Below are 22,500 nucleotides of genomic sequence, written 5' to 3' on the forward strand. Positions count from 1 at the left end.
GCGCAGAATCAGCGACCAACCTCGATCCCAACTCCTTCATGCAGTCCATGGCCTCTACATTCATCCTCGTCACTCAACTCATCGTTGAATTCACCAAAAACTTGCCCGGTTTCCTCACACTACAAAAGGAGGATCAGTTCACGTTGCTTAAGGTAACATGCATTTCAAATTGATAATAAACGTTTAGATACTTGTTAACGAGTTTGTTCAATTTATTGGGAAGATAATCTTAAAGCAAAATAAAATTTCAACTTCGCCAAAACGTTTCATATAATAAAAGTAAAACTTTTTCTAGTAGTAACAAATTGTGGACATAGAGATAAAATATAAGGAAGGTATCCCGTTGTGGTTGAAGTTTAATAGAGACTTCTTACTAGCTTAGCCATTGGCTTAGCTTGAGATCCTATATCTTCAGTTCTAAGCTGAATAACTATCATATAAGGGTTCTCTTTTTGTTATTTTCCTGGCTCTTAAAATTCGTAGATTGTGGAGGGAGAGAGTGGCTGGCAATGAGTAAATATCAATGTCGCTCCACATTATGTTTCAAAGATTTTATTTTCAAATTATTTAATCTTCCAGTCTTCAACTACAGAAGTGATGTCTATACGAGCAGCCCGTTGCTATGACCTGGACACCTCCTCCATTGTGTTTGGTAACGGTCAGCCCTGTACCCTAGAGAATATGAAAGCTGCCAGTCTGGGTCACTATGCCGAAGTGCTGTATGAGTTTTGCCACAACATGGCTTCCTACAAGACGGACAATGCTGAATACGCTCTCTTCACGGCAATTTGCATTTTCTCAGGTAGATTGAAATGTGCTATGCTAAGACAACTGCTTTGATTGTTTTATTATTGTTGTTTTTATTATTATTATTATATTATTATTATTATTATTATTATTATTATTATTATTATTATTATTATTATTATTATTATTTTATTATGATTATTATTACATATTATTTATTACTGATCTATTACTATTACTATTATTATTATTATTATTATTATTATTATTATTATTATTATTATTATTATTATTATTATTATATTATTTATTATTATTTATTATTATTATGTATTTATTATTATTATTATTATTATTATTATTATTATTTTTATTATTTTTATTATTATGTTGTTGTTATTATTATTATTATTATTATTGCTCCTATTGTTATTATTATTATTATTATTATTATTATTATTATTATTATTATTATTATTATTATTATTATTATTGCTCCTATTGTTATTATTATTATTATTATTATTATTATTATTATTATTATTATTATTATATTATTATTATTAATCTAGAATTCCATTTCAGAAATGAGACATATGCCCCCTCCACAAAACCTTGATTTAAAATACCTATACTTAAAAACGTGTTAGTTTCCTTGTCCTGTAAATTAAGTGTGTTTTAAGTGTTCTTTGTCTGGGTCCCGTGGTCTTATCTTTATAACAGACTTATCCTCTTGGTGCTTTGGTTGCACATAAGGCCGACACAGTAGATCTCCAATTATCGTGGTTTGCTGCCATCCTTGACATCTCTCCCCACGTCCACTTGTATAGTATTAGTGGCGGTAGTAGTAGTAGTTGTAGTAGTAGTAGTAGTAGTAGTAGTAGTAGTAGTAGTAGTAGTAGTAGTAGTAGTAGTAGTAGTGGTAGAAGTAGTAGTAGTAGTAGTAGTTAGTAGTTAGTTTAGTAGTTAGGTTTTATGTTAGTAGTAGAGTAGTAGTAGTGTATTGTAGTAGCGAATGTAGTAGATTAGTGTAGTAGTAGTAGTAGTAGTAGTAGTAGTAGTAGTAGTAGTAGTAGTATAGTAGTAGTAGTGTAGTAGTAGTAGTAGTAGTAGTAGTAGGTAGTAGTAGTAGTAGTAGTAGTAGTAGAAGTAGAAATAGTAGTAGTAGTAGTAGTAGTAGTAGTAGTAGTAGTAGTAGTAGTAGTAGTAGTAGTAGTAGAAGTAGTAGTAGAAGTAGTAGTTAGTAGTTAGTAGTTAGTAGTTAGTTGTTAGTTGTTAGTTAGTAGAGAGTAGTAGTAGTCGTATTAGTAGTAGCAGAACTAGTAGTAGAATTAGTAGTAGTAGTTAGTAGTAGTAGTAGTAGTAGTAGTAGTAGTAGTAGGAGTAGTGGTAGTAGTAGTAGTAGTAGTAGTAGTAGTAGTAGTAGTAGTAGTAGTAGTAGTAGAAATAGCAGTAGTAGGAGGAGGAGGAGAGAGAGGGGGAGATAATCGACTTTTTTGGTGGTCTTTTTACTATTGCCTTGGTTTGTTGTTTTTCTCGTGCAATTTTCCAGCCCCTATTGTTCTAATTCTAGTCACTGTCTACATTCACTGGCACTTATTTACGCCTGAGTCTAATGGAGTTATGAGTGATGATGATGATGATTTTGGATGATGATGATGATGATGATGATGATGATGATGATGATGATGATGATGATGATGATGATGATGATGATAATGAGTAGGAGGAGAAGCAAGAAAAGGAGAAGGATGAGAAGTAGATGAAGGACAGTAATAATCGTAATGCTCATGATGTTGATGATTAGACCATGCTGATGGTAAGAAGTAGATGAAGGAGGATGAGGAGAATAAATGGTCTTCATTTTCTCTACCCAATTATAATTATGCCGTATCATCTTTTTTTTAAAACACAGAACGGCCTGGCCTGGAGGACAAGCAAAAAGTGGAAAAAATACAAGGAGACTATGTGGCCTTATTGCAGGCGTATGAGACGGCTAAACGGGGTAAAGGTGGTAGGGCACTGGCCCGCTTCCTGTCTCGTCTGACGGATCTCCGCACCATCAGCGTGGAGCACTCCAATATTCTCATCGAGTTGGACATGAATAAAGACGGGCCCGACGTGCCTTCCATCATTAAAGATATTCTATTATTACCACCAGAGGGCAACTAATGGACAGGAGTAATCAACCTAATGACAATGATAATAAAAAAAATTGCAACAAAAACTTTTTTGTTCTACATTGACGTACAAGAGTCGATTTTCGATTGGATTATTACTCTTGGGGTTAATGATGATTTTACAACCACAAGCAAGCACTTTTACATTTATTTGTTTTCATGCCCTCCCAAAGCATCAACGTGACCTGGAGCTCTAGTATTGAATTTTGAGGTTCATTCATACTTCCTGTTGATTGGAGTCGAATTTCGGAGCCCTAAGTATCATTCCTAGTTTATCTATCTGTCAGTTGGTGGTGAATGAAGGAAATTTGAGGAGGATAATGCATAACTGGACATAATAAATGCGATGAAATTCCTTCTTTTAAAAAAAAAAAATGGAGTTACAGCTTTAAGCAAAACCACGCATGATTGCTGTGACAGTGAAAGTGTTCTTTCTGTTGGATATTTCAAGTCTTTTAACGGTCAGAGGCTTTTGTGTTCTTTAAAAGGAAAAAAAAAAACCTGTAGTTTTCCTTTTGGATTATATTTCAATGCTTAGAAGCGAAAATGTTTTGTTTTTGTTCGATAACAAATTTCCAGGATGTTGTGTTATCCTCTTTTTTTTTTTATGGGAGGGGGGGGGAAGAATAGAGTTAAGTGATTCCTAAGAATATTTATGCCTTAAAGGATAGCTAACCTCAATCTAGAATTCGATACCTCGGCAAGTGATATAAACAAAGCGATGGCTGCCTTGAAAGGGCATCTTTGTATATCTTGGATGGCATTCAATGCATTCCCCTGTGACAGTTTATTATAATGACGTGCTGAATATATATATATATATATATATATATATATATATATATCAACATCTCTAAATTTAATATTCATTAAGGAACTCATCCATTCGCTGTCATCATTGTTGATTATCATCATCATCATCAGATTTACCAGGAGATATTATGAGGGTGATACAGTCCATGCAACTTAAACGGAACTGTTGCTGATTCAGTCCAAAATATTGATGGGATTTGGTTGGCACTCGGTTGTATTTGTTCCTTTGCCCATTATACAACGTGCAACGTTCGAACCACTGGGTCACCCCTAACAACACTCAACACAAAGCTCTATGGTGAGGCTGAGGACCTAAAGCAGACCACAGACTTCATAGCAGATATCGGACTGCAGCCATAGATGTCCATCAGAGGAACGAAGAAGAAGAGGAAGAAGAAGTTCCTTTCCCTTTTCAATTATGAATTCATAGTTTTGTTGTGGATTTCTCGACGGATGTACCTGAAGGGTAGGGACGTTGAGATAACGCATCTTATTCATGTTGACAACATCATGGTGTACTTTAGTGATGGTCATTGGATGACAGAGGACGGAATTATCCACGTGACACAGAGGAGTGTGCTTCTGTGTACTGGACAAGAACGATGGAAAAGTTCCACACAGATATTTGAAATGTTAGAAAACTTGGGAGGGGGGGGGGGGGGGGATTTGAAATCCAATGACTGTTAAGGATTTGAAATGTAAATTTTTTATCTAAAAAATTATTTTATTTTTAAAGTAAATTTTGGCTGTTTTTAACCTCTCTGTTTGTCTTTTTTATAAAACAAGAAAACCAATATATCTGTCTGATTGAGTATTGATAACATGCCTGATATTTCGATTTCTATTCATTTTTACGACCGGAACTTAAAATTGGAAATGTGGTGTTGAATAATTAATATGATGATACCGTCAAGGTTTTTCACATTAAAACAAGCCTGCTTCATGAACTCGATATGACTGTAAGGGTAGATGTGAAAACAAATAGAGTTTACTGGCTCTGGAATGGCAATTCTCGATATGTGACCCCTCGTCTCAAAACGGTATTATGTCGGGATGGACCAGATGCTAAAAAGTCAAATTATAGTTAAACTGGTCAAAAATATGAAACGTTGGTATTTAGCACAGTAAAATATGATATTCCTTCTCCTCTATAAAGCATATAAACTCAACTTAAGTCTGATATTTCTGGCTACAAATTCCATTTTCAGCATCTTAATCATCCCGACTTAATACCGTTTTGAGACGAGGGGTCACATATGATAAGCGTCAAATCTCAACAGATGAAACAGATTACCTTTTACTGCACTGGAGTTTTTTTTATCAACCAAAATAATCAGATCGGTCTTGTAACTAGATTTATCGCAGAGAGCCCATTCCATCTATGTTGAATAAGCTAGTAATAATTCAATGTAAAATCAGTAGTTTTCAAAAGGCAAGAAGTACACGTTATTTCACTGGATCAAGATAATCAAACGACAAACTTACTATGTTCCTGATATTAATTGCACATAACGTGAAATGCTATGGTGACTACTTGTTTCTCATTGAGAAGATACTTGCAAGGAATGTCTCTGAGTGTATTTCAGATATCTAGATTGGCGAGCAGCTTACCAACGTAGAAAGTTTTAAATACCTAGGTTCAATAGTGACAACAGATGGAAGATGTAACCGAGACATACGAGCAAGAATAACTCAAGCCAAACAGGCCTTCATGGACCTGGGAAACATTTTGAAAAACAAACAGATGTCGTTCGGGATTAGATTCCGAGTCTTGAAGTGCTACGTGTGGCCAATCTTGTTATACGGATGCGAAAGCTGGACTACAAATGCAGAAACACAAAAGAACATTGAAGCTTTTGAAATGTGGTGCTTGAGAAGGATGCAGAGAATATCGTATACCGCACACAAAACGAACGAAGAAGTGCTAAAACAAACATACCAACAAAGGAAACTAATGCCCTTAATAGTGGATCGACAACTATCCTTTTTCGGACACATAGTAAGGAAAGATAAGAATGAATACCTGGCAAGTTGTGGAAAAATACCTGGTAAACGCGCCCGGGGGAGACAAAGAAAAAACACTCATAGACCAACTGAAGGGCTTCACCAACCTAACAATCCAAGAGCTGTTTGAAAAAGCAAGAGACAGGGAGGAATGGAGAGAGATAATTCATGCAGTATCCGAAGCCTGGACCAGGCATGGAACCTAGAAGAAGAAGAAGAAGATTGGAAAGATATAAAAAGGAAGAAAGGATTTTGTTGTATGATAATGATGGAAAATGGTAACATATATTGTAGTTGTAGTCAAGAATCGTGTTGACTTTATGTTATTAATTCTTTGCTCTTAAAAATATAATTCACACATGTTTTTTAAGGTTGCTCAGAACAGATTTTTCCCAGTGATGAATGTTTGATGCCTGTGTCTTTTTTTTTTTTGTCTTTTCTAAAAGTGTTGTAAATTTGATGAGGGAGATTGAACTTTCTTGACTAATACACACTTTTTGTTTTGAAAGAAAAGTAGGAAACTTAATCGTGCAAAGTTAATATAGATTATGACTTTCCCCCCTATTAACAAATGAAGAGAAATCGACGAATTCTATGGAATATAGTTCAATAAATAGATGAAAGTTGATTTTTCTTTCTGTAAGATTTCTGTTTGGAGTAATTTACGTGGGAGGGTGTGCTAAGAAGCATCAATTTATCAAATAAAGATCATTATTGAAAAGTGCATGATAATTCAACATTGAGTTCAACAACAACAAAAACAAACAAAAAATAAAAAAATACGCAAAATGATTTAATGTCATTTCAATGACACTTTTCCCATTGTAAAATTGCTACCAGCAATAAATATCTTAAGTTGTCTGATTTCTCACTCAATCGTATGAATTCGAGAGAGAAATTAATTAGTGTATATGTATTTACTCACCTTAAGATGGGATTTTGTGATCCCTCATGGTGGACGGGGAGGTCACTCTTGGTGAACCCTCTATCCCTCTATCTTATTTCCTTTTCCCGGGTTGCCTTCTGAACTTGTCTTGGAATTTGATTACTTGGTTTTGTCCTGGCCCTGACTGGGTTCGTTGGTTGAAAGAGAAACAATCAAATGTATTAGATTAGTTTAAGGAGATGATATTTTTTTTCTTTACAGTCGTCTCTCTTTTTTTTAATGAGGTATTAAAGCGTTTTTGTTTTAAATATAATATTCTGTAAACATTTAAGTGCATTCCTCATAGAAGGATTCTGTGCTTGTGTCGAGATGGGAATTTAAGGTGATCTCGAATTAAGCACATATTAATACAATAATAATAATATGTGACATTTATATAGAACTTTACCCAGTTGTCACAGGCTCTACGCGCTTTACAGTGCTATAAAACAAAACCTATTACAGTAAGACAAGTCTGATGGAAAAGTGATACGAATTCAATTTAACAACAACAATATACGATAATGGTATTGATAGTTCGAAGATGACGTCATTCAGGTCTTTGTTGATGTTTTTGCCATCCGCGTTTATGAGTAATGCTCACTGAACTGAATTAACCCGACTATAAACGTTCATGGATACACACCGTTATGTGCGTTGGTCCGTTATACTTCCAGATGGCAATGTTATGAGCTTCTTAGACAAGCGCATACTATCTATTGCAACTTATGATGTAAGAAGATAAAACTTTAAGCGAGATTTGAAAGTTGTCAACGAATCCGAGCGTCTCACGTGAGATGGGAGAGAGTTCCAAAAATGGGGGGGGGGGGGGTTCACTTATTTTACGCAAGCTCTTAGGTTTGACAAAGACTGGTTGATATTAATAGTTTTCTCTTGAAATCGACTTATGTTTCCTATTTGAACAGTCCTCTTTCTCTTTCTCGTTCTCGGGTGCTTATAATTGTAAATCGAAAATTATTTTTTTAACCGACCCTTCTTCTTTCTTTTTAATGGAGCAGATATGTGACCTATATACGCGTCTCTATTGTAAAAACCACAAAAACAAAAACAAAAACAAAAATATCCCAGAAACTACCTAATTTGATTGGGGTAGGGGGGGGGGGGGGGGGTTTTGGGGGGTTGTGTCCCTGTTGTTTTTGTTTTTTTTTTAAAGTACAGCAGTGTAAGGGGAGACGTAATATTTTTGGCTATATTTCGTTTTAATTTCCACTGGCGCTGAAATGACCAGGCAGTATCGCCCTAAACCCACTAAAATTAAATCAAATTTCAGATTTAAGTAAGGTATAATTTATTGAATGCAATAAGAATTGGATGAATGCGAGTTTCTGACGGGTCTGGGAATATCTTGCCACATGATATTAATTATATAAAGCTATATATAAATATTATCTTTTACAACAAATAGCATGTACATTAATAAAATGAATTTGTTATAACAATTGTTTTATGATTAATTAAGTTAACAATTCTTTTTTTTTTTTTTTTTTCGCAAGTGATGTTTGTTGGTGCATTTCATATTGTACATAGGAGACGTAATGAAAGATACTGTTTTGTATGATCAATTAAATAACTCAATTTCTTCATTATAGATGATTCAAGGTGGTTAAATTCATTATCATGATTGTTATTATTATTATTATTATTATTATTATTATTATTATTATTATTATTATTATTATTATTATTATTATTATTGTTCTTGTTATTGTCATTATTATTATTATTATTATTATTATTATTATTATTATTATTATTATTGTTATTATTATTATTATTATTATTATTATTATTATTATTATTATTATTATTATTATTATTATTATTATTATTATTATCGTTGTTGTTGTTGCTAATATTATCATCATCATCATCATCATCATTATTATTATCAATACCATCATCATCATCATTATCATCATTGTTATTATCATTATTATCATTAACAAGATTACTGGTATTATTGTTGTTACAGATATTATTATCATTAATTATCATTAAATTCAAATTGTCATTGACTGTGGATTCTATACAAGTCGAAGTGGCCCATTACGTTATTGGTCGCTGTTTGTCTAACTAAAGAAATATTGAATTGGGATACTAATAAATTAGCTGAAAGGTCTTATGCGCTCTCTCTCTCTTTCTCTCTCTCTCTCTCTCTCTCTCTCTCTCTCTCTCTCTCTCTCTCTCTCTCTTTATCTCTCTCTCTTTCTCTCTCTCTCTTTCTCTCTCTCTCTCTCTCTCTCTTTATCTCTCTCTCTCTCTCTTTATCTCTCTCTCTCTTTCTCTCTCTTTATCTCTCTCTCTCTCTCTCTCTCTCTCTCTCTCTCACTCACTCGCCTCTCTCTCTCTCTCTCTCTCTCTCTCTCTCTCTCTCTCTTTTTTTTTTTTTTATCTCTCAGATATTATATAAATATTTATAATGTCATTCTCTTATTAAATTTTTGCTATATTTGTGTAAGAAAAAGCTACAGACCACAATTTTGTTCCTTACTCTCACGTTTGTAGATGACCCTATCCGTGGGCAGCAGTCTGGAGCTGAATAAATAAATAAATAAATAAATAAATTCCCTTGACAACAGAAAAGGCAAAATTTGTCTTTATGGTTTATTCCATGGAAGACTTGGATAACCCAGTCATCAGCCGCAGTGCAGCTAGGTGATATGCCGACTTACTCAAGGCCATTGTGTGCGTATTGTTCTTGTGTGTTACAATATTAACGATTCGTTTACCAGTTCATTGTACTGGTGTGCCTGTTCGGGACTTTGAGGTAGTGTTATTCAGCGCCATGGGCATTACCTCTCTTAAGGTTTGGTGTAAAACATCCGAATCAACCTGAACCAGGATAGGTGATCTCAAACTAAGTACATTGGTGGTATGCTATTGGAATCTACATCTGATCCCTATTTGTTCCCAGTTCCCCTTTGTATTACTTTCTCTTGGGTGTTTTAATTGTAATTCTAGAACTTTCTACTATCCCATTTTCTTCCTTTTTATCGGCGCTGATATAACCTAAATGTGTTGCAAGTGCCGTGAAACCCTTAAAAACAAAAACAAAAACACACAACCAAAACCAGACATAGTCTTAACCGTTTTAACTAAGAAGTCCTTGCTGGGGTTCTTGACCTCCCATAATCGACAGGGAGGCACTTACTCTGTGTCTTTTATCCCCCTATATTTGTCTTTGTCTTGGACTCAAATTACTTGATTTTGTCCTGCCCCAGTCGGATACCCGGGATGGGAGGGAAACAGTCAAATGTATATTTAGAGTTTTGAGAGATGATATTTGTTTTCCTTGTAAATCATCTCTCTGTTATGCGTTATTATTTGTATTTTGCATATATATAATTTGTAAACATTTGACTGTATTCCTCTTAGTGGGGCTTGGGTGAGGATGAAACATTAAAGTGATCTCAAACTAAGTACACTGATAGTATGCCCTTGGAATCTACATCTATTCCCTATTTGAACTAATTCCCCTTTGTCTTACTTTTTCTTGGGTGCTTTAATGGTAATTCTAGAACTTTTTACTATCCCATTTCATCCTATTTACAGGCGCTGATATGGCCTAAATGTGTTGCACGCGCCTTAAAACCCTTAAAAACAAACTACGAAATTATTCTCATCATGTCAGGGGACGCAATTCATGGAATTGAAGTTATTTGTTTTCCAATGTTCAGGGATCAGCCCAGTTATCTCCCTTTAAATTAAATAATGGGACCACTTCACGGCGACTACGATCACTAACTCCATGAAGAAGAGACTTTTTGGTTCCAATTTTCAATAACTGTGATTATACCAGGGTTTTTTTTTAATTTTATATTTTTCGCCTTGAGACATAAATTCCTTGCCATGAGATCAACAACAATGAAGCGACTCTGGGTTGGTGAATTCACCATTTGCTGCCTCTTCTATCACACTATTTCATTTGGTTTTATTTCATTTTTGCCCCTTTTCACGTAGTTTTCAGACCTTCGCTGACATTTTTTTTGGGTTTATTTTAATCTTAGTTAGCAAATATTAAGAAAAAAATCATGAAAAAGGGTTGTTGTTTTTTTAAATATTATTTATTAAGTATTAAAATACTTTTTGTTGTTGTTGATGATGATGATGATGATGTCAGGATCAAGTACTTCTGTCAGATGTGGAGACTAGTAGGTAGCATTAGACTAGATTCTGGGTGGGGTTCCTGCCCCCCCATAGTGGGCAGGGAGGTACTTACTGTGTCTTCTTACTGTGTTTTTTACCCAAACGTACGTAGATTCTCCTCATTTTTTGTTTCCTTTAACGATCAATTAATTCTTTGACATAAAAAAATCACACTCTCGGTTTTTTCACCCGGATATTTTTAGGTAGCCACAATCTTAATATTATGATAAAAAAATATTGATTTGTTGGTATTAGTGTCAGGCGAGATAGGAAATATTGGCTCTGTACTCCTTCTGATCAAATATTTATCTCCCCTCTTGTGATCATAAAATTGATTGTCTTAAAGCCTTTAGATCAGTTGAGTTATTAGTTCTCACCAAAATCCCTCTTACAGACTCTTGACGTTAAAGTTAAACATAGTTTGTGTGTTGGCACGACTGGCTGGTATTTTATCTGAACGGATATCATGTCCAATTAATTGTTCTATCAACTTCCACCTCCCTGGTGAAAGAAGGACCTCAAAGTATTATAAAGGATGTTAGATTGCTAAAAAGAAAAGTCTGAGCAAGTGATACAGGTATCCAATTGCTGTGAGTCCGTGTCGTCGATAAAAGAACTTAATTACAGTAGCAAGAAACTCCGGAAAGCTGGTACTTTTGTTTTGTTTTGTGTTTGTTTTTTGTTTTTTTGTTGTTGGTTTTTTTGTTGTTTTTTTTTTGTTTTTTTGTTTGTTTGTTTTTTTTTTGGGGGGGGGGGGGGGTGAAGTGGTGGCGATGGGAATACCTGATCAGAATTTTCTGGCGTTTTATGTGCGCACATCGATCCCTTATGCCATCGGCGCCGGTGATGGTAGATACGGCGTCATAAATAATCAGGAAATGAAAATGAAGCGTTGAATTGCATCTATTGGAGTTGTAATAATTGGTGAGAATGAATTGAAATAGTTTGTCTGTTTATATGTCATTTTGTAAATAATGTTGAGAATTTTAAGCAGGGCATTGGAATTTGTGTGTGTGTGTGTGTGTGTGTGTGTGTGTGTGTGTGTGATAACGTGAGTGTTTTATTTTTTCTTCTAGGATTTTTTTTTCTTTTGTTATGTTTTGTTTTTGTTTTTACACAACTCTGCCGTATTCTGGAAAAACTCGAATTTATAATTTCGGCCAGAAAACTTGTCCTTCAATTATCGATCGATTAAAAGGATTCACATCTTAGCAAAAATTCTCAAACCTGGGACTTCGCATTTCCCATACTTGAGAGTTTTTGCTGAAATGAGGGCCATTTTAATCGATCGATAATTGAAGGGAAAGTTTCCTGGCCACACGACTTGTAAATTCGTGTTCTTCCAGAGTAATGTTGTAATATTATGGAAATTGGGATCGTCCAATCAGCTTGGCTTTTATCCATTCATATCGTTGTTGTTGTTGTTGTTGTTGTTGTTGTTGTTGTTGTTGTTTATTCTACTTTCTATTCTGCATATTTTGTGGGTGTTTATGTAATATTTTTAAATACCCACTTGAGTCTCAGGTTTAGATTTTCACCCAAAATGACTGTTCCTTTTTATAGAATTTGTATTATACACTGTTGCTCTCGCTCATTTTGAAAATAAAAAAAGAGTGCTCACTTCCTATTTATTTCGGAAAACATGATATTATCTTTATTATTATTTTATTAATTAACTTAATATTAATCTCTCTCTCTCTCTCTCTCTCTCTCTCTCTCTCTCTCTCTCTCTCTCTCTCTCTCTCTCTCTCTCTCTCTCTCTCTCTCTCTCTCTCTCTCTCTTTGCGGCGAGTGGAATTTTCCAGAAACGGCGACTCTTGTTCTATCTCCTGTATTCCAACATCAGTAGTCTTTTCCATGTGGTTTTGATTCCTTGTACTGGAACGGGTCCATGAATTGGTTTCACATTGGCCCTACCTGGAATCTGTTGCAAAGAGGGAAACAAACAGTCCGATGGATTTATCTATTATTTCTTACTGGTAGTGTCTGACTGTTTGACTCTTGGTTGGATCATGTCTTAGTATCTGGATGAGAATTTAGCTGTTCTCAAGCGTGACACATTGATAGTTCGTTCTACTTGTGTGAACTGTTTTAACCATCCAAATGTTCTTTTATATATTTAACTCACTCAAGCCTAGACATTTTTGCTGCTTTTCAAAATTGGAAAAATGTATTAAAAATGAGCATGTACATAGATTGTTTTATTCAACTACAGTACCGTTAACATGCAAAAACTAAAAACATTGGCTTTTATACTACCCTATAATTTGTCTCAGAAAAATGTAATGAATAGGCATGGGGTAAAAGTAACCCGGGTAAACTACGGATATAGTCGGTGTTAGGGTTGAGTGAGTTAAAAGTACAGACATTGTGGGCAGGAAAGCAATAACTGTGTCTTCCATCTTTCTTCTATAGATAGTATGCGCTTGGCTAAGAAGCTCATAACATTGCCATCCGGAAGTATAACGGACCAACACACAAAACTGTGTGTATCCATGAACGTTTATAGTCAGGTTAATACAGTTCAGTGAGCATTACACATAAACGGGGATGGCAAAAACAATAACAAAGACCTGAGTGACGTCATCTTCGAACCATCTATATCTTTTTTTCCAACATGATTACGTGGTTTTGTCCTGACCCTCCCATAGCGGGCAGGGAGTTACTTACTGTGTTTCCTACCCCCTATATCTGTTTTCCAACATGCTTTCTATCTTTGTCTTTGGATTAGATTACTTGGTTTTGTCCTGGCCCTGGCTGAGAGGGAAACAGTCAAATGTAAATTTAGTTTTGGGAGATAATATTTTTTCCTTGTAAATCATCTCTCGGTTGTGCAATGTATTATGTTTTGTTTACATATTATATTTGATTTGTAAACATTTGAATGTATTTCTCTTAGTGGGGACCTGTGCATGTGTCTGGATGAGACTTTTAGGTGATCTGAAACTATGTACACTGATAGTGTGCTCTTGGAATCTACATCTGTTCCCTATTTGAACCAATTCCCCTTTGTCTGCCTTATTCTTGGATGCTTTAATTGTAATTCTATAACTTTTTACTATCCCATTTTCTTCCTTTTTACTGGCGCCAATATGACCTGAATGTTGCAATTGTCGTAAAACCCTTAAAAACAAACAAAAACAATAAAGGTACACACCTATAATATTTTTTAATTTGTTCCGTGTTACCAGCGCTAAAATGACATGCGACTTCAAGCGCCGTAAAATTCTTAAACAGAAAAACAAATCTCTCTTTCCCCTCTCTATTTTCCACCTCTGCCTCTCTCTCTCTCTCTCTCTCTCTCTCTCTCTCTCTCTCTCTCTCTCTCTCTCTCTCTCTCTCTCTCTCTTTCTCTCTATCTATCTATCTCGCGCTCTCTCTCTCTCTCTCTCTCTCTCTCTCTCATATATATATATATATATATATATATATATATATATATATATATATATATCTTTCCCATGTTCGTTACGATATTATATATAATGTTTAGTTTTTTCTATTTTTTAAATACATCTCCATTTCCATATTATAGTGTTTTGATATGTTGAAATACCTTTCGTGATAGGTCATTACTGTTTCATTTGTAAAATAAACGCTACCGTTGGAATAGAAAGCATGTTTTTGTTCGTTTGTTCTACCATTTCATCGATTTTATATGCAATCCAAATTAAGAGATTAAGGACGAGGCCGCAGTGTAGGATCAAGATCAAGGTTACTTGGTTTTGTCGGGGCCCTGGCCGGATACCCTAGCTGGGAGGGAAACAGTCAAATGTATAGTTAGAGTTTTGGGAGATGATATTTTTTTCCTTGTAAATCATCTCTCTGTTATGCACTTATTGTTTACATATTATGATATATGATTTGTAAACATTTGAGTGTATCCCTTTTAGTTGGGAACTGTGCTTGTTTCTTGATGAGACTTTTAGGTGATCTCAAACTAAGTACTTTGATAGTGTGCTCTTGGAATCTACATCTGTTTCCTCTTTGAACCAATTCCCCTTTGTCTTACATTTTCATTTCTTGGGTGCTTTAATTGTAATTCTATAACTATATACTATCCCATTTTCTTCCTTTTTACTGGCGCTGATATGACCTTAATGTGTTGCAAGCGCGTAAAACTCAAACAAGCAATCAACAAACAAAGGTAGACTGATTTTTTGGTATGGTTTTTTTTTTCTTGTATTTTTCTTTCTTGCTTTGTCTGGCACCTTTCATACACACTTGTTCAGATACAACCCATCGTCCTCTAAACGTTATTGTACCGGGGTCGTGTAAAACTCAAAAATCAATTTATAGTCGAAAATATGAGGCTTGAGTTAATTTTTGAAACGAGTTAAAATCTGAACCATGAATGAACCACAAGCAGCTCTCAAAATGACATGCGAGAACCAATTAACCAGTTGACTGCCCTACCCTGGAACGATATGTATTTTTTTTTTTATTTGGACTGAAACTCGTCCTTCGTGTATTGACCGATTTAAATGACCCTCGTCTTGGCAAAAACTCTCAAACCTGGGACCTAAACTGACAAAAATGTCAAATTTCTTGATTATCATTTGAACTTTAAAATCCATTTTTCATCATCATCATCATTGCCTTTTTCACCCTGGGTCAGGGTATAGGCCACAGACAAACAGTTTCCATCCTTCTCTGTCCTGAGCTAACTTTTTTTTAATCTCATTCCATGTCTTCCCACTTCTCTGTATATCAGCTTCTTTAACTCATAAATTCTGTCATTCCAGAAACTCTTCGGTCGCCCAAGCTAAAAAAAGGATTTGGTTTGTCCGTCTGCGTTTCTGTAACGGTTTGAGTTTTACGGAAAGGGGTGTTAACCCTTTGCCAACCCCCAACCTGGAGGACCTGGTGACTCAAAGATGGGGGAATCACACACATTTTTGGTACCTGTTATATCCCAACAAGACGACGGTGGGTCATACATGATAATAATATGTGATACCAAGAACTTGAAAACACTAATGAGAAACAAGATCAATAGAGATCCCCAATTTGCGGGGTGAAGGATGGGGGGGGGGGGGGGGAGGAGGGAGGAAGTGAGAGAGAGATTTTCCATTTTGTCTGCTCCCACCCCGAGTCACGATTTATTTCTACTAAAAACTCCGTTGAAGCCATCCTCTTTTAGATTATATTTATTGATTTTTTGCCTGGATTCTTTCGTTAAAAGCGACTGGTACTAATTTGAAATGATACTAAGCTGCTGGAAGTTGTCAACTGTAAAAACCATTAAACACAAACGAATATAAGCAAACCCTTCTTCAGCCAACATCTAAAACCACAATAACAAATACATTATCTAAAACCCAGATAGACGGTAGAGAAATATTTGGCACGTCCTTTTTTGTAAGTATTGTAATAGTAAGATTCCGTATTTAGTATTTTTTATCTTTTTTGATTCTATTATATTCATTTTTTACTACTTGTTTTCTAATCTGCTGGTGTGATAACCCGACTTTTAAGTACTTACTCAGATTTGTAGTGGAAAACAGACGCTAAATATTTTTTTTTGACAACTACATAGATATATTCAACCCGACGTGCACTTATTTGCAAGTCTGATAACTAAATTTATTATTTATTATTATATATTATTATATTTATTAAGTTATAATGGAGATCTCCAAAAAAAAAAAATGACGCAAAATTATGGTATACTATATGTACACGTTGATTAAATATAAGAGTAATTGCGTTCGGTTGTCAGACCCACAAATGTGCACGGCGGTCAAAAGGAAAACAACCGGGGTTTTTTTGCTGTTTTTTTTTTCTTTCTTTTTTTAAAGATTAAATAAATATCAGTGAGTGGATTTCGCTTTTATCATATTTCTCCATAACAACTATGACAACAGAAAAAGTGGGGGGAAAAATCATGATGACAGGAAGGAAGCAACTGGGTAACATTGGAAGAGAGCTGGAGAAAACATAAACTGAAGATCTTGAAAGGCATAGTAGGACAATTAATTAATAGCCATCCCAATCAAAGACCACCAACAAAACTGAAGAAAGGAGCGCTCGTTTTAGCTACGCCACTGCCTAGGGAATGCACACATTCAATAAGGGTATGACAACCTTGACAAATTCTGAAAGTTTTTTAGAAATTTAATTGTGAATTAGAAACCACTTCCGTCACAGGAGGACATGATTATTGTGATAGAGCCATAACCTATATCCATCCCACAATACACAAATGTTGAGTCCATTTCAGTAGTGAAGCTGCAACAGTGTGAATTGGATTGGATTGGATTGGATGAGATGTGGGTTAGAGTCAGACGTCGACGTGCACTTATGTGCAGGTCTGATGACCCAAATTGTTATGGGCTTATCGTTGCAATGGAAATACATACACTCTCAAACCAACGCAAAATGTTGTCCTTTACAACAATGTTAAATCAAGCCAATAATTGCATTCGTTTATAAGACTTGCAAACATGTGCACGTCGTTCTTGGCATGGTGCTTTGTGTCTTTGTTCTGGAACGGGGCCCATAAAATCCTATCCTGGTGATAGTGTAGATCTTGTTAATGATTCCAGACTATCTACTACGGTATTTTTGTTCTTGGATCTTCTTCTGATTTCTGTTGAGCTAGTCGATGCTTAACTAGATCTAGATCTTGTAACTGTTTCTTTATCTGGTGAAATATGGCAAGCGCAGGAAAACCTTTAAAAAAAAAAATCAACATATCAATCCAATTATCTGTTTGTTTTGTTTGTTTTTAAGGGTTTTACGGCGCTTCCAACACATTTAGGTTATATCAGCGCCAGTAAAAAGGAAGAAAATGGGATAGTAAAAAGTTCTAGAATTACAATTAAAGCACCCAAGAAAAAGTAAGACATAGGGGAACTGAGAACAAATAGGGATCAGATGTAGATTCCAAGAGCATACCACCAACGTACTTAGTTTGAGATCACCTATAAGTCTCATCCGGACACAAGCACAAAATCCAACAAAGAGGAGTACACTCAAATGCCTACATTATACATTCAAAATAACACATATAATAATACATAACAGAGAGATGATTTACAAGGAAAAAAACATCATCTCCCAAAACAATAACTATGCATTTGACTGTTTCCCTCCGAGCTAGGACCAAGTAAATGATATGACTAATTTGCAAATTTGTGCTAGATCTATATTATATATAAATATTATTTTTTTATAAACTAACAACACATCAGCAGATCAAGACTTTTTATTATTTTATTCTGGAACACGTATAAACAACTTTAAAACCCCACAATTACAGTCTTACAATGTGTTCAAGGTCTTAAGTAATAATCATGGCATGATCGATTATCTAATTATTAATCCCATGGAGAAATTCGTCTTCATGGTCAATCTCGAAAAAAGATCGTAATAAACCGAGTGTCAGCAGCAGCGCAGCGCTGTTGCGCCACAAAATGAGCACCAAGGCTTTGTTTCTTGCTCATGGCTTGAACCTGGGTTATCCGGTGTGAATGCAACACTTTATCCAGTCAGTTCCATCAAAACAATCGAGAATAAAAAATTGGGGTTTGAACCTGCGACCTTATTGGTACGACAACTCCGCCTGGCCGGTGAGAGCGTGACTCTACCGTATGAGCTATCCACGAACCCAAAAAAAAAATCGTATCAAACTCAGGTTATTCATTACTAGAGCCCTCTCTCTCTCTCTCTCTCTCTCTCTCTCTCTCTCTCTCTCTCTCTCTCTCTCTCTCTCTCTCTCTCTCTCTCTCTCTCTCTCTCTCTCTCCTCGCCGACTAATGGAGACCGCGGGTCCAACACACAACTACCGCGAAGTTCGCAGGCAAGCAATTAAACTTAAATTTTTATTCTCTATTGTCTTCTGGCACTTTTCTACTCACTTCATCTCTTGTTGTTACCAACATAAGTGCCTGCTCCACTCACTTTTCTGAATCAAAACAATCCAAATGTGATCTCAAACTCAAATTGACTTCAATAGTATATAGATGATCACCACTAGATCCGTGACCGATATCATGCAAACACACTGTATGGGGCTGCAAATTATAAAAGTGGCTCCTACATATGTACAGCTACTTTCAGCAACATTCCAACATAATACCAACAGGTACATTCCAGATTTTTATGGAAAGAGAGAGAGAGAGAGAGAGAGAGAGAGAGAGAGAGAGAGAAAGAGAGAGAGAGAGAGAGAGAGAGAGAAGAGAAGAGAGAGAGAGAAGAGAAAGAGAGAAAGAGAGAAAGAGAGAGAAAGAGAGAAAGAGAGAGAGAGAGAGAGAGAGAGAGAGAGAGAGAGAGAGAGCATTTATGAAAATATTGGTTAGTCGTTTATTTTATTATCATTTTTTGAATTGACTACTATGACACTTTACAAAGTAAATTATGATTCATGATGTAATTACAATTCATTACAGTTCGTATGGCCGCACAATGAGTTTATAAATAAATGTAAAATAGAAGATTCTATCTATGCAAGACGCCAGAGGACTCCTGATGTACGAGTGAGTAATTGGATTAAATAGTCTTATGTCAAGTCGCCCAGCAACGGCGAACAGCGTGGTTCTAAACAAAAAAAAATTGGTACTTTTTTTCTTCATGCTGGCTAGAAGTTTTCATATGTCATGTGATCAGAATGCATATAAGTCAAAACATGATCATATTTATAATGTTTTTCTCCTGGATACACTTTTAAGCTCGTCGGAGAAATATTATTTCATAAAGCCGTCGGCCATTGTTCCGATAGTTTAGAGCCAGTTACTAAGTTACTGTGCGTCATTACGAGGGAAGTGGCGTCATGGCTGTTGAAGCCTATTACAAGTACAAGCAGCTAGGGTATTTATTAGCCAATTAGCTATCGGTGTGGTAGACGCCAGGTTCGACGTCACTACTACTTCTGTCCAACGCCAGTGAACACTGTGGACATTTCTTGTGCAAAAAATGTTTCTAATGGCTCGACGATCTATAGACCTTTTTATTTCAATTTCATTTTATGACGAGTTCACACCAAAATCAAGAGCATTCATTACACTCTACACGACAGATACGTTTAATCGTCTCTTGTCTACTGTACCTACATGGAAATAAATCTGGCCCCGCGGTTTTTTGCACGGCTTGCAAATTTTTGACAAATTCTTTGATTCTTTTATTTTTTTTTTTTTTTTTGCGCTGATGAAGAGTTACATTGTAATTTTGTTTTCCCAACTTTGTGCCTATTTCCAAATCAGCATAATTTCTGGCAAAAATTTGCCAATTTTTGTCCCATAATTATGCGTAATTTTGAGGTTGAAATTGCGTAATTTTTATTACATGGTTTGCATGTAGGCCTAGTTAGTTGTTAGGTGTCGTACAACACATTTAGAAACCTTCAACATGTTTGTAAAATTTACTTATTTTCTGTGCAAAATTTTGAAATATTTTTTTCAAAAAACCGCGGGGTCAGATAAATGTCGATATCTAGATTCCAAATAAAGAAAGGAATGTTTTACCAACTACTGGGTTAATTTTATGGCAAACGCTATACACGTATTAGTATTACACATATTTGGCAAAGCTGGGCGTCAACAGCTCTTTGTTTACAAATTTGAGGGACCCTGGAGCCACGTAGTGTTAATGAGAAAGTAGCTTACCCCCCCCCCCCCCCCCCCCCCCCCCCCCCCAAAAAAAATACAAAATTGACATGAGTGACTAAAGCTCATAACTTGCAATTATCATTTTAAAATGAAACTCCCGTGAGTCTATAGTTATTGTTTAGTAATACTAAAGCAAATCCATTCATTCAAAACTCAATACCCAATAGTTCTTATTTAAATGAAATGAAAATCAGAAGAGAATCAAGGGTCGAGTCTTATTTGGGCGATAAATATTATTACAAGGCGGTCTACCCTCTATCGTGAAGCAAAAGATAACATTTTGTGCTGGAATGGAATCGCTAATCATTACCATTATTATAATGCATTATTATTATTATTATTATTATTATTATTATTATTATTATTATTATTATTATTATTATCATTATTATTATTATTATTATTATTATTATTATTATTATTATTATTATCATTATTATTATTATTATTATTATTATTATTATTATTATTATTATTATTATTATTGTTATTATGACCACCATCATTATTATTCCTCTTTTATTTTTTATTTTTTGACATTAATGTAAAGACAATCAGGAGTTGTCGTAAAGGGAATCAGGCTAACGCGATATAAAGTTAGAAAAATGTCACCCGAAATATTATTGACACAGAAGGATTGGACGCGGCTTGCGTCTCGCTCCACCACAAACCCGATGGTTTACAATACAACATCTACTAGTTCGAGTTGTAAGTGTACCATTTAATTGTTTTTAATTTTAAAAAATAATAATAATAAAATAAAACAAAGTGAATGTTTAAAATTTGTGAAGTTAGAGAATGATTTTTTAAATGAATTTTGAGGCAATGTAAATAAAGGTTGGCATTTCACAATACCTTCTACAGTTACAAATATATTTTTTAAATGGTTTAAAAATGTATCATTTTTTATTTTTAAAAACCACGATCTAAAGTAATAGTTCGTTCATTTTAATTAGTTTTTGGTTCGATCATTATCATTATGACTTTGGAGAGGGTGGAATGTCGATATCACATGGTCACGAGTCACCATCACACCTTTGTTGACGCACACAAAAGCAGAGATGACAAGTATTCTTCAATCGAGTCTATCTCACTGTTGAGGTAGGTGCATCACAAGCATAAAACACATCGTAGAAACTGAAAACAGCAGAAAATACAAACTGGTGAGACATGAACTTGTATTTTAGTAGTTTCGTAAATTTCAAATTAAAGATGTCAGACCTTTAAGTTTAGGGAGGAAGTTAAACCGATACAAATTTGTTTTTAAATGTGTGTCGCTATCTATTTTTACTGTGAAACATTGTTTAACTCACAATATATTGTTATGCTTCCATTTGCATATTCTGTTCATTCTGCTAAGGTTCTGAGTTTTAATCCAGTCATAACTTCTATATAAAATAAAGAAGATTGCTGAAGATGCTTATACCAGCAAGCCAACAGTCCTCTCTCAAATAGTCACGTAGTTAATTAGTAAAGTAAAATGCAGTTTTTGGTGTTGTTGGTTTTGTTATGATTTGTATAGTTTTGTTTGTTTTGTTTTTATATTTATGGTTTTTTTTTGTGTTTTCTTTTTTTTTTTTTTTTTTTTTTTTTTGGGGGGGGGGGGTTGTTTGTTTTTGTTTTGTTTGTTTGAATGTTTATTTTTTTGTTTTTAATTTGTTTGCCTTTTATTTTTTGTTCATTTGTCGTTTTTGTATTTTTTAACTTCATTATTTGACAATCTTATAAAACCAATCAATTTTATTTACATTTATAGAGTAAATAATTTTAATAATCAAATCTGGAATTTTTTACAATAAGGCTACAATAAAATACTTGCATAACTTCATATCAAAATAGTCTGTAACAAAAGACAACTCACATCATCATAACCAAACATGCATCTCCCAGTTTCCGCCCCGCTAATCATGGCGTCTCTCTTTCTGAATGCATCTGAAATATTTAAAATATCAAATATTATTTACTCATCATATTTGGTCTAACAAATTTACATTGCAACAATCTTCATTTGATAATTCTGTTGGGGAAAAAAGAAGTAACAGTGAAAAGTGTTTTA

At 34.7% G+C, this 22,500-nt stretch overlaps 2 protein-coding genes across 8 annotated transcripts in view; one reads left to right on the top strand and one right to left on the bottom strand.

The window, feature by feature from the left end:
- Positions 1-7,495, top strand: part of LOC144964205 (ecdysone receptor-like) — a 312,004-nt gene extending 304,509 nt beyond the window's left edge. For 4 of the 5 annotated variants that reach the window (XM_078898194.1, XM_078898196.1, XM_078898197.1 and 1 more), the window contains exons 5-7: positions 1-152; positions 580-802; positions 2,663-7,495. The exon at positions 1-152 is cut by the window's left edge and continues 10 nt beyond it. In XM_078898194.1, the coding sequence (XP_078754320.1) occupies positions 1-152; positions 580-802; positions 2,663-2,919 (632 nt within the window). In that variant the 3' untranslated portion in view covers positions 2,920-7,495. The remainder of the gene's footprint in view (positions 153-579; positions 803-2,662) is intronic. The other variant, XM_078898195.1, reaches the window with a different exon arrangement.
- Positions 7,496-21,219: 13,724 nt separating this feature from the next.
- LOC144964201 (sorcin-like) overlaps positions 21,220-22,500 on the bottom strand; it is an 18,288-nt gene continuing 17,007 nt past the window's right edge. For all 3 annotated transcript variants that reach the window (XM_078898184.1, XM_078898185.1, XM_078898186.1), the window contains 2 exons: positions 22,306-22,376; positions 21,220-21,581 (listed from right to left, as the gene is read on the bottom strand). In XM_078898184.1, coding sequence (XP_078754310.1) covers positions 21,555-21,581; positions 22,306-22,376 — 98 coding nt within the window. In that variant the 3' untranslated portion in view covers positions 21,220-21,554. The remainder of the gene's footprint in view (positions 21,582-22,305; positions 22,377-22,500) is intronic.

This window comes from Berghia stephanieae, chromosome 2 (genome assembly GCF_034508935.2).
Source record: "Berghia stephanieae isolate SIO BIC M18660-M18661 chromosome 2, UCSD_Bste_1.3, whole genome shotgun sequence".
Lineage (NCBI taxonomy): Eukaryota > Metazoa > Mollusca > Gastropoda > Nudibranchia > Aeolidiidae > Berghia > Berghia stephanieae.